Here is a 12,552-nt window from a genome sequence, read left to right on the forward strand (position 1 = left end):
CTACTAATAAACGTAGCGTCTGGCGTCACATGTAGGCCTATTACTCGGAAAACTCCATCCATCGATGCATTTAGCATCCGATATTGCGCAGATTTATTTCCAGGAAGTTTCTACCCACCGCTGTAAACCTTCATATGATGTTGAATTGTACACCTGCTACCAGCACTGTCATGGTCGTGTCAAAGACAGCAGTCGGTGGTATTTGATGATGGAATAACTGTTGCTACATGCTAGCTCTTTCGCCTTGGTTTTTGGACTACTGTTCGCTGGTGAGTGTCAGCCCACTGCGCTGATAAAGCCTATACACAGTGGCGGCAAATGGAGGGGGGCGCACGTCCAGGAGCCCTACCCCCTCGTGGTAGTCCGTGGCACGATCCCCAGGTGCTTTGAAACGTACATAACTCGTAGCGTAACTCATAGTCTATGTGTAAGTCACTGTTAATTTGCTTTTGACGTACATGTTGTACGTTGCCCCCTGAAACAATGAGTGCGCCCAACAAGACAAATCACTCCAGTTTCGCAACTGTATTTGAATTTGGACCTGTCAATGTAGCAATTAGCCTTGTAGCATGTTTAGAAGCATGGCTGAAACAAGAGGAGGGCGCTATTTGAATTAGGTAAATTTGGAGCAAATACGATTGATTTTACCCAAACAAAATGGCGTCCTCCCATTGTGTCTGCCATGCTGCTAAAAGGCTAATTAACATGTTCGCTTTGTGTTTGTTTTGTTGATTTGTAGAAGAGAGACAGAGCTAGTGGTTTGGGAAAATACAAACATTCAAAATTACAGGGATCATCCCATCTTTTTGTCAACTAAGAAAAAGTGAGGATGTCAAAGAGCTCTAAAGGCTTATTTTCCTTCCTCCATGAATAGCTCCACAACATCACAGGCAAAGCTCTGGTGTCGCAAGGAAAGTTCGGGGGGCAGCACTCCGACCCATCAGCAGCAAACTGACGGACCATTAACAGTGGAGTGGGTCAACTTTGAGGTGTTTTCAAGCAAACTGTAGATCTCTGTCCCATGTCTTCCCTCCCCCGTTTTCTTTTTTTCCCATTTTTGTTTCTTTCCCATGCCCCCACGATGACCATGAGGCTGGATGCACACCCTTCAACGTTTGTTTAGATTAATTGATCAGCTTCGAGTGGTACCGTTGATATATTTGTTTAAAATCAGCACTGACAATAATGTGGTACTGTCAGTTGGGATGAAACAGTATCTGAAATGTGAAATGGGCCTAAAAGTAATGTCCCGTGTGATTTCTACAGGCCCTATCGTTGGAAAAATTTATTCAAAGGGATGAAAGTCGTATCCTGTTGAGAAATACTCAGTTTTTGAAAGGTACATTCACAAACCTTTTCAATTATTGAACCTTGCAGGTCAAACCAGACGGTGTGTGGTTATCACGACAAAACATGGCTGAGGGAAAGCTGTGCCGCTCAACACTGAGGGACTTTAGTGACAAGCATTTGCTTTGTTCAATTTGTTACGAAATGTACCGAAAGCCTAAGACTCTAAAATGTCTGCACAGCTTTTGTGAAGACTGTCTCATGAATTATGTGAAATCAGCCAAGGGGAATATCAAGTGTCCAGTATGCAGAAAAACGACTTTGCTTCCTCGGAGAGGCGTAAGGGACCTCCCTTCCGATTTCAGACTCGCAAGTATGACGGACATGGTTTTGCACACGGAGGGGACTTCCATACCAACTTGCCCCACCCATGCAGGGAATATGTGCGGAGTATACTGCGAAACCTGTAGGGAAGTTATGTGCCTACGATGTCTCAAGGAATCCCATACAGCTCACGAATTTGACGAAGTAGCTGGCGCAGTGGCCGCAGCAAAACAACACTTCGTTGAAGACATTTTGCCTCAATGCGAAACTTCACTCACAAAAATTGTTGGGATTTTAGAAACCGTCTCGAAGACAGAACAAGATTTAAGGACCACGTTTAGGAACATTAGAGACCAGATAGCGGGGAAAACTCAACGCGAAATCAAGCGCGTGTTGGAAGCAAACGATCGTATCTTACTTGAGCTCGATAAAATCCAAGCTGAAAGAGAGCAAAGCTATGCCTCTATCAAGGAGGATTTACTCTCGCAGAAGAGAGATGTAACACTAGCCATTGACTACTCCACTGGCGCCACAGAAACCAACGACTACCAATACCTCCGAAGATTTCCTAAACTTTCATCCGACTTCTTCGAGCTTATAGACCGCCCTCTGAACGACATCGAGTGTACGGTGTCGTCTGTAGAGTTTCTGCCATCCAGCGAGGCTGACGACATCTGTCTCGGCACCTTAGCAACAAGTTGTGAGAGTTTGAGATTAAACTCAACGGATGACATTGTGGACAGTAATGACGGTGATAATGATGAGGGAGAGGAAGATGGCCCAAGAGCTCATGGTGATGGTGGTTGTTGCTATGGCAATGAAGATGGCAGGTACGCAGTAAATGACGTTCCCGGTGATACAGGCAGTGAGAAAACGGGAAGCGGCAGTCAAGAGACATTTATTGGTCGTTGCTTTGCGTACGTATCTGCCCGCCTAATGCCGCCCTATATTTGACTCCCTGCATTTTCCAAGAACATGGTTCTTTCAACCTGCCATAATTATTTTGATCCCCAATTCGCCACTGTAGCGTGTTGGGATGAATTAACACCGAAAAGCTCAGAGATGGCTTCCAAATAATGGACGTATTTAAGCAACACACTTTGTCGACCAGTATTGTCGATTTTTTTCCGCTAACCGGGATATTTTGTTTCTAGATTAGCAGGGAAAATCAACCAGTGGTCGACAAAATGATTGTGTCTCGAACATACCCAATGAGGTATTATATTTCTCAAACAGTGAGAGTGATATTCAGCATCTTGATGAAATTAATGACATGACGAATCGGATTATAAAGCTTCTGGGCAGAGTTTTTGCCAGGTGTAGTTGTGGCTGGCGATATTAGTTTCACTTTGGCTTACATGGGTGCACGTTATGGCACATTTCTGAGAAACGGCAAAACTAGGCTTAAGTTAAGAAAATCGGTTTAATTGCGTGATCGACGTTCTATCAATACATCTATGCACGGTAACGATACTTACGTTACTTAGTTGCGGCTTAAAATTACAACAACGTGCGTAGTGGCTCCAGTTAATATCATAGACTGGTGTGTTATTTCAAGACAAAGCCAAGTAAATTCAGACATTTGACCTTTAATTTATGGTTCTATTCGGCAAAGGAAGAGAGCAGTTTGTTCCCTTGCTACGACTTCATTCTGTCGGGCTGATGTAGCATTTCACTCTTGATATATACCGGTAATTTTACCGTTCTTCTTTATTGTGTACATACCTGTATATTTATTTCGTAGCTGAAGGCCAAAAACAATATCCAGAATTTCCCTGACCAAAAATTGTGGCCGCTTGACTGTGCAGTAAACATTTTTGTAGTAACCTTCCCTGACAGGCTGACAACTGCGGGAGTGTATGTTACTAAGGCGATTTTCAAGCATTCCCAGTCTATTTATTTTGCCAAGGGACATTACTATTTCGCCTGTGCCGATTATAATTTTACCGTTTCGACAGTAATCCACCCAGGCGAAATACTTTTCCGCCCGGGTGAACTTCCCTGCAGGCTCAGTCACGGGCATTTTTTTTTAAAATCATGTCCCAAATGTACACTCTCGCAGATAAATGTAACACAGGCACCAACCACAATGCCAAAGTGAACATGTTCATGTATATAGAAGATGTGTATTACCGTGAGAAACGATGGGAGATGTGTCAAATTTTCACAGATACCAATTTTGTGAGGGAAAGTCGAGAACAGAAGCAGACCAAAGCTAACTGGAAAGGGCATATTCCGAGTCATTCCGAGTGAACATTCACTGTTTGTACAATTACTGACCCTCAGACTAAAAGTGAAGAAATAATCCACAAAGTGTATGACCATGGAACGTGGCCATATTAAGTACTAAGTGAAAGTATATCGGGGCAAATGTAGGCTACATTTTGAAGTAAAACTCGTCAACACAGACGAGTGATATTCCTGCAAACTTTAGCCACCCACACTAAACTTAGTCAGTATGTAAGATTTTTACGTAAATAGTCACGAATGAATGAACTGCTTTCTGATGGTAGAATGTACTCCTTGTGACACTTGTAAGTTCAGTGCCTCTGTTGCCGGCAACAATAGCAGGAATGATGCTAACATGGTTAAGGCAAATTTAGCGCCATATCGTACTTGAAAATTGTGAAATCATGTTCCCCCTTTCTTCAATGTTTACAATACCTAACTATTTGCTGATAACCCAGGGTACTGTTTCTATTATGTTCCTTAATCCTCCGCCGTAATAGGGTGGAAATGTTCTTTACAAACAATGAGCCTGAAAAGGAAAACAGGTAAGTGGGTTTGCGCACTGGTTTGAGTGTTCGCATGGACATCAAGCGCACTAGCGCTCGTGAAACCCAATAAAACCATCTGATGGTCTTATGGGGTTAATAATGCGTGATGCACATAACATTTCCTGATAAATAAAATACTGGACATTTGCATTTTACCATGAATTCCAATTTATACGCATATTTATAATGAAGGTATTAAATATTGATGGAAAGAACGCTACATTCTGCGGTCTCCATTTCTTTGAATTTTCAAAGAGAAGTTATTAAAACTGTATTAATACATGTATATGTTCTTCAGTTAAGAAGATACAAATGTGCCAATATAACCAATAACCATCTTAGTAACATATCAACCAATCTCAGCTATTTGGCATTGTATTTGTCAAGTCGTTCAAGCAGTGTGTTTTCTCTGTCCGAAGAGGAATTACCGTCCGAATTACCTGATTTACTTTCATATTTCATTCAAAATTCCTTTATGCGACGACCGAATAAAATCCTAGCCATGCGCCTGCGACCTGTTATAGTGGTGTCACGCGGCGGTAAGCGGGGTGGGGTAGATGGCGCTCTTCGCGACTGTCTGTAATTTAATGTAGCTCTATGGTTTGCCCATTTTCTGTTGTAATAATGCAGTGTCAAAATAAATTTATATCCCCCAGATCCGTTTGGTTGAAATATACAGCCAGGCAGCCCTATTTCCTATAGACAAGGAAAGGACTAATAATATGGCGAAGACACTCTTGAATCGAACAATAATTTATTCCTCTTTAAACTTCAACGATTATCTGAATTAATGCTAAGTTAGTGCGTCGACTCGCCAGCTCAGTTTACTCCGGCTCCCTGAATTACCCCGCCAGTCCCAGACTGGAAATTACTCATAGTCTTCTAGTAATAACTAGAAGTCCCCTTTATCCTTTGCCCCTTTATCCAGCCTGCAGCTTTCTTGACCTTTCCTTTTGTCCTCTTGCATTCGTCCGTGCTTGGTTTATTCTCTATGTGCTTGTTGGTCCTACTTGTCGTTTTGCTTTTGAGAAAGATTCTGCTAGGATCGAAACGTCAGGCCCTCCATATTTTGAGGTTTGTATTTTAGGTCAATGCAGTCAGCAAGCAGTTTGCAGCAGTTTTGTATTACATATCTTTGGAATTCGCATCCCTCTGTTGCTGTATTCCTTCGTGGTGATCCTCCTTGCTGTCCTGTAAGTTTGTCCTTTTTGTTTATGATTTTCAGGCTGTTTCCTGGTTTTAGCATTGTCATCTTGTCTGTTTTTGTACTAACGTTATCCTCCCCTCTCTACAGGTTATTGGCACGTCTTCTGTGTTTCATATACTAATGACGTTATTCTCTCCCTACAGGTAATTGCAGCGTTGTCATTTTCTCTGGTTCACGTACTAATTACATTATTCTTTCCCTCTCTACACGTATGAATAACCCCATATGTTTCTTTCAACAGCTCCGTAAAACGAGAGAGAAGGCCCTCCGCTACACCTACCACCAGGATAATTATAGGTTCTTTGCCTTGTCACGTCTTGTTCCCACAGGTTTACAACTCTCATCCACCCCATGCTTACGCACCCTCTCTCCTTACCTACAGAAAAGTTGGAATCAAGTTCTCCATGGTGTTTCTATCCAATTGATCAATATTCTTTCTCAGCAGTGTCAAATCACACTTCAGAACCTGCACCAGGACATAGCCCATCTTGATTCTGAACTTAGACCTAACTGACCCGATGCTGTGTATAGGAACCTGTGCGTTGAGGTGGAAATGGGCCTCACTAATCTTGATTGTGTTCTTCATGACAGGAGGAACAAGAAGATAGGTGGCATTTTAGCCAAACAACGTATAGGCATAGACGCTTCAGGCATCCAAAGCCCCAACCCTTACCATCTACCACCTCCAACACTGTAGTCAACCTTTCTTCTTCGCCTATAACTGATGCTGAAGACAAACTTCTCTTCAAGGGTCTATATTTCTGTCCCACTCCCCCCCCCCAAAGTGAACCAGGTAATACTCAGCCAAGATCTCACTGAATACTTCCACACGATACGACTTAAAGAATTTTTCTTTGACTCTGCTCCGAGCGACCAGGAGCCCCTCCGTGTTCAAAGCACCTGGGCACCCCCAAAGAATCGTGTACCAGCCCTTGAGACCTATGCACATGCTGTTCATTCACAAGCGAATAACCCTGATCATTTTCGTCATACTCCTCATGATAATCTCTCCAGGGATGAGCGTTCAGCACTCAAATCCCTGCGCTCCCACAATTACATCATCATCAAGCCGGCAGATAAAAGTTAAGCTGTGGTAATTATGGGCCGACAGCAATACATGTACATTTATGAAGCCCATCGCCAACTTAACAATCATACTAACTATATCCCCCTCGATTCTGACCCCACTGGAACATTCTCACAACAGATTCAGCAGGTACTGGATGATATGCGTTCACTTGACCACCTATCCAAGAAAGTTGATAAGTTTCTGTCCCTAAAACCGGTAGCTTTTACCTACTCCCCAAGATCTACAAGGCCGGTAATCCAGGGAGGCCCATCTTTTCCGGAAATGGATCACCCACTGAACACACATCATTGTTCACTGACACTTTCCTCAAACCCCTCGTTCCACAAATCCCGTCATATATCCACTACACGCCAGACTTCCTACGTAAGCTGGAAAACATCAAGAACCAGATTCCCAGCACAGCCACCATCGGGATCTTTGATGTTTCTTCTCTCTGTACTGACAATCCCCATGAAGAAGGTATTCGTGCCTGCAGCTCTGCTCTCATGAAGAGTGGACACACAACTCCCCCCATCAGTGATGTCGCGACGCTTTTGAGACTTGTACTAACCAAGAACAATTTCTCCTTTATGGGCAAACACTATCTACAGGTACATGGCACAGCTCCGAAGACAAAAGTGACAAAGTGCAAAAGCTGTGAGAAAATAACGTTGAAATTTGTGCCCCTGTACGTTTTCAATGGGCTGCTCGAGCTTTTTTGCCTCCACCTGCATTTATGCGCATGCGCACATAAATAAGAATTTATAAATTGAAGTGTCTATAGTTTGTTGATATTGATTTCAGAGGCTTACCACCGTAATAAGACTAACTGATACACCAGCCGTTTCCATGGCTTCGCATTAACATGACTATTGACTTGTGTGTTTAGTAAGACCTGTCACGCATTGCTGTGTTAAATTCGTATAAAGGATTAGTCATGCGTATAGGAGCAGCCCTTTGAAACCACTATAATAAGAGTGCAATAATAATGAAAAATTATCCACTTGTTCATTTTGTTCAGGAATTCGGTTCAACGAAGTTTCGACAATCTCTTGGCGAGAATAGGAATGTTTTAGACTTTAGCAATGTTGGTCTAGACATTGTCAGTGCCCCCAGTGCCATAATTCAAGAATGAATGCTGGGAAGGTTTTCCTAATTGTCTCGAGACAAAACAGAGCGGGCAAACTTTACGGTATTAAAACCGTCAGACGTCAGAAAGTCAGACTGGAGGTGGGTAAAAATGTCTTCAGATAGTACACCCGTTGTGCCGATGGGGAGTTTTCCCGAGGAGTACCGGGGACTTTTTTATGTGGATGTGGTACTGATCGGCTTGGTTTCCATTGTGGGTGCTTTCGGCAACTCGTTGGCTATCTGTGCCGTGGCCACAACCAGGTCCTTTCGCACACCAACGCAGCTCCACATTACCATCTTGGCCGGCGTGGACCTATTCATCGCGGCAGTGTTGGCACCCTGTCGCCTGGCCACGGAGTATTCCTTGGGCGCGTGGCCCCGTCATGAGAAGTGATGCCCTATTTTGGCTTATGCCGTACCGTTCTCCGTTGCTTTCTCTTTGCAGCAGCTCACATTGATAGCGCATGCCCGGTACTTACGAGTGACGAGATCCGAAAAAGTATACCGAAGATTTTCATCCAAGTGGTTTGTCATCTTTCAGCGAGCTACAGCCTCTTTATTTTTCAGCATGCTAGTTTTTCTCCCACTTTACTCTGATTTCGGATCGGTAGGCCACAACATGAACGTCCACTTTTGCTTTTTCACAGGACAAAACCAACAGGTTTTTGCTGGGTTTTCAATGTTCCAAGCTCTAATCGCCATCCCACTTTTTTATGGGCTCCTCTTTCACCATTTTCGTGACCATCAACGAAAAGTCGCATGGTGGAAAGCGGAAAAGTAGAGACAGACCGCACAAGGCCCGACAACTCCCATACACTGCTAGACACGAATACGGATGTTGAAACTCGACAGGATGTTACCTGTGCCTTACCTTTACCAGGCGGCCACAATGCAATCAAGGAAGGTACAAATACCGGAAACCGATACTATGGCCGTTCTCAAAGAGTTGGTAACAACATTGACGTCGTCATCCAGGCAGAAGAACAACTGGTACTGAGTGTAATCACAAGCCGAAGTGTCGAGTGCACCGCTGTCGACAGTTCCTCAGCGGAGGCATTAGTACCAGAGTCCGAAATACCGGTGAACCGGCCAGCATTGGACTCGCCGAACGCAGTACGTAGACGACACAAAAACAGACCCACGAGGGATGGTACAGGAATCATCCGGAACCTTTTCTTGATATTCTTCGCATACATTTGTTGCTGGCTGCCCTGGTAGGTCCTCAGTCTGACTGAACTCTACATAGAAAGCATAACGATCCCGCTATATCACGTAATCAATAATTTGTTGTGGACCAACAGTTGCATCAATCCTTATTTATACACCTCCATTACAGAAACGACTTCAAGAGGTGTTTGGAATTTAGGTGTCTGTTTGGACGATGAATGGATAATAATTGAAAGCAAAGGAAATTTCACTTGTATGAATATGTGATTGTAATCAAGCACCATAATATTTCTTTATGTCTGCCATTTTTATTATCTGTGGGCACATTGAGATGGCACCGCTCGAAAAATATGAAGGACGGTTCTAGAAGAATTCAGTTTGGTGAAAACTTTGTGCTTTCATCAGTAATACTCTTCTTCAGAAAAAAGTGGAGCATTTTGCAAGCACCAGACAAAATATTTTTCACGAGTGATTACAAGCGATCACAAGTCATACCATCTTACGACAAGCTAGTAACAGCGAGTAAAAAGTGACAAATGGATGTCACGTGATTCTAATGTTCCTGGTTCCAGTCTTACAGGAGTTTTGTAGGTTTACAGTTCGAGAAAAAAACAGCTTTGAAAGTTGTTTAATTTCCTGCCAAAATTTGTAGCCTTGAACATGCGTTTGTAAGGAGGATGATTGTAATCTTCTTTGTGTACAATAACTTCAGTTCCCTCCCCCTGGAAAATGATTTTCTTTTTTAAGCTGGACCCTCCCCTGGTAAGGTAACACCATTCTTACAGTAATTAGACCCTTGAACAAAGAGCCCCTTTGATTTAGCACCATGTGCTCAGCATTCCTTCTAGACCCACTCAGTTTGCAGACTGGCAGTGAAGAGCACACACCACATTTTTTTGAGTTCTCTGCCCCTCGCTTAGTCTGCCGTTTTATTCGGTTGTCAAAGCTGTTGTGTTTATTGTTTTGCAACCCACTTATATGCTGTGTTGGCTTTCGGTTATTTTAGTTTTGCTTGTGGTTAGGTTTTCGTTTTTTTTGTTGAAATTCATTCATTTTTTTTGGCTTGTATTTGCTTGACTTTTAATTTTTTGACCAGCAAAGTTTCATTTGCTTTCCATTTTTTTTGTAGTTTGACGTAGTTTCATTAAGTGCATTTTTTTTGAAGATCAAAGTTAATCTAGTCCCATTCTGTCTTCAATTTTTTTAGATCACCAGTTTGATTGAGTTTGTGGTTAGAAACTTTCTTTTTTATGTATCGTTTGGATTCTGTGGAGCATTGCCCCTAGCAATAAATTTTGGAATTTCATTTTTTTGTTTTGTTTCCTCCTTTCTATAAAATTTGCAGTCGTTTGCCTCCACCTAATTTTCCTTGCGACTCCTCCCTACCCAATCAAATTTGAAGTTTTTTTCAGCGAGTTCCCCAAATTCTGGGTTTTTTTTTTGTTTATTCAGACTTAGTCTAGGGCGCCATTTTTCCGTGCTACACATTCTATATTCAGCATAAAAGCACTCTTATTACGAGTTCTGGACCTCCATCTCGCTTGTTAACATGGCACGTATATTACATAATACTGTAATTACCTCAACGTTTCAATCGATCGCATTTTGTAGTAAAGGTCTCATTTATTAACAGCGATGCATAGTCAAAATGTAGGGATCACCTTTTTTGCGTTCGGTGGGCTTGTTATGATACTTTGATGTAACACTCGTACAATATAAACATTCTCAAGGATGATATTATTGGAGGGTTTTTTTGTTTATTCGAATCACCATCAAACATGTTTTAACGAGTGCTCTACTGTCACTTGTTGACGTCTCCTATTTGCAGATATCAGTGACTCTCTTCGTACTGATTACCTTGCCCTTACATCAGTGGTGCACACGAGAGGCGCTAACCTTACATATCTAGTGTGGACGTGTAAACAAAAGATGTCCACACGACGCAGGAAAGGAAGACGTTCTGTGGACTTACACATGTCCACAGGACGTTTCCCCTTCTCTGAAAAAGAAGTTTAGAGGCTTTTTTGGGTAGGGGTCATATCTCTCGTAAAAGGAAGAGGAATATTCAAGGAAACCTTGTACACAAAGTCAGCTGAAAATCGTGTTCCCAGTTCAAGAAAAAGAGGGCTTTCACTGAGTTTTCTTAACTGCACGGAAAGAAAGGTATGTCCACACTAGGTATGTAAGGTACGAGTTTGTGCACGGGTCAAAAAACACACGTCCTTTTTGCACACAAGTTCCGTTTTGGTCAGGTAACAGGTGCAAATCATCACAATGTTGATTATTTTAACAAAAAGGCCCAACGTGCTCAACACACGACGCATTGGTCACTTATTCGTTGCACGAAGGGCGTGTACATCGGCAGGGAATCAAATTAGGTAATCCCGGAGCTAACAGCTTAATTATTGATGATCCTCGACATTGTTGTTAAATCGACATCTGTCGTTTATGATATACGCGCACAAAATTGCAGTGATCATTCACGTTGCACGTGCTTCAGAGTTTACCACGGGCCATTCATTTCAATTCTAATTTGCTGCTTCCAGCCTTGACACAGACTGATTATGTCCATTGGAAACCAAAACCATTTAATAATTACTGAGAACAGTTGATTACATTACCAATGGTTCAGAAGGGCTGGAGGACTTACTAGTCCACGTTGACTGATATCTATAGTGAGGCCATTAATTTTGTATGAAGAATATTTAATAATTGCCTCCGTCGAAAGGTTGCAAAACACGTTTCCAGCATTAAAAACCCCTTCAAACCGCAAACTATAGTATTCTTCTTAGTAAGATCAGTCTTCTCCTAATTGGAAGGCTCTCAACTTTGTCGTCCTGTTTGTGTATTCATTGCACCTATTGATGTCTATTCGTGGTGGATAACAAGGCTAAAATTCAGATTTAATAATCAATTTCATTTGTTTGGATGTCCATGTATGCATGTACAGTAAAAAAAACCCATAAGTGTTCACCACGTCACCCCGCTGAACCTCCTCGATTTGTGGGCGGGCGGAAGCGGCGACAGGAGTTTCAGATCCAAGGGGTAGTAGTGTCCAGCATTGCCTAAACCTTGAGGAAGGGGATAATGGAGCGGTGGTGTGGCAGACAAGTGCGCAGGAAGGGCTGAATCCTGAGGGATGCGGATATTATCCTCCCCGCCCCCACACACACTTTTTTGACCAGGAGTGGGCTTTTTGAATCATGGCCCTTCCCCCGCTTTTACGTGGTGAGAAAACTGAGGCTGATGTGAAGAAATTTTAGGACTTTTCAACAATCAAAATTTATTCAAAAGCACTCAAAGAGGCGTGAGAAATAATTTTAAAAAACCATGAATATCCCTTTCCGATGTAAGATTCTGCAGGAATGTAATTAGTCTACATCTGTATCATGGACATTCCCCCCCGTACCAGTGTCATATGGTGTTAGCATCCAGTTCCCTTTTCAAATTTCCATGGCCAAGTAAGTAATCCCCTACAATTCCCCATCCCCTATCCAATTTCAGGCTCAATTTACGCCACTGATCAAAGGTGGCCCGATGGTCCTGGTGAAAGTGCTACGGATGGATGGTCAACCGGGCGAGCAGCGAGC

At 42.7% G+C, this 12,552-nt stretch overlaps 1 protein-coding gene and 1 pseudogene across 1 annotated transcript; both read left to right on the forward strand.

Moving 5' to 3' along the window:
• The first annotated feature begins 221 nt into the window (after positions 1-221).
• LOC110973059 (uncharacterized) lies at positions 222-4,608 on the forward strand. Its single transcript, XM_022223514.2, has 3 exons — positions 222-381; positions 875-989; positions 1,378-4,608. The coding sequence occupies exon 3, from the start codon at positions 1,414-1,416 to the stop codon at positions 2,563-2,565; it is 1,152 nt and encodes a 383-aa protein (XP_022079206.2). The 5' UTR covers positions 222-381; positions 875-989; positions 1,378-1,413; the 3' UTR covers positions 2,566-4,608.
• A 991-nt stretch (positions 4,609-5,599) lies between these two features.
• On the forward strand, positions 5,600-10,560 carry LOC147799684 (uncharacterized; annotated as a pseudogene).
• Positions 10,561-12,552: the final 1,992 nt, after the last annotated feature.

The sequence above is a fragment of the Acanthaster planci genome, linkage group LG03 (genome assembly GCF_054643075.1).
Source record: "Acanthaster planci isolate LZ-2023a linkage group LG03, COTS_SCS, whole genome shotgun sequence".
In the NCBI taxonomy this organism is placed as follows: domain Eukaryota; kingdom Metazoa; phylum Echinodermata; class Asteroidea; order Valvatida; family Acanthasteridae; genus Acanthaster; species Acanthaster planci.

Excerpts from the sequence above, each read along its gene's own strand:
- LOC110973059 (XM_022223514.2), top strand. The coding sequence starts at position 1,414 with ATGGCTGAGGGAAAGCTGTGCCGCTCAACACTGAGGGACTTTAGTGAC.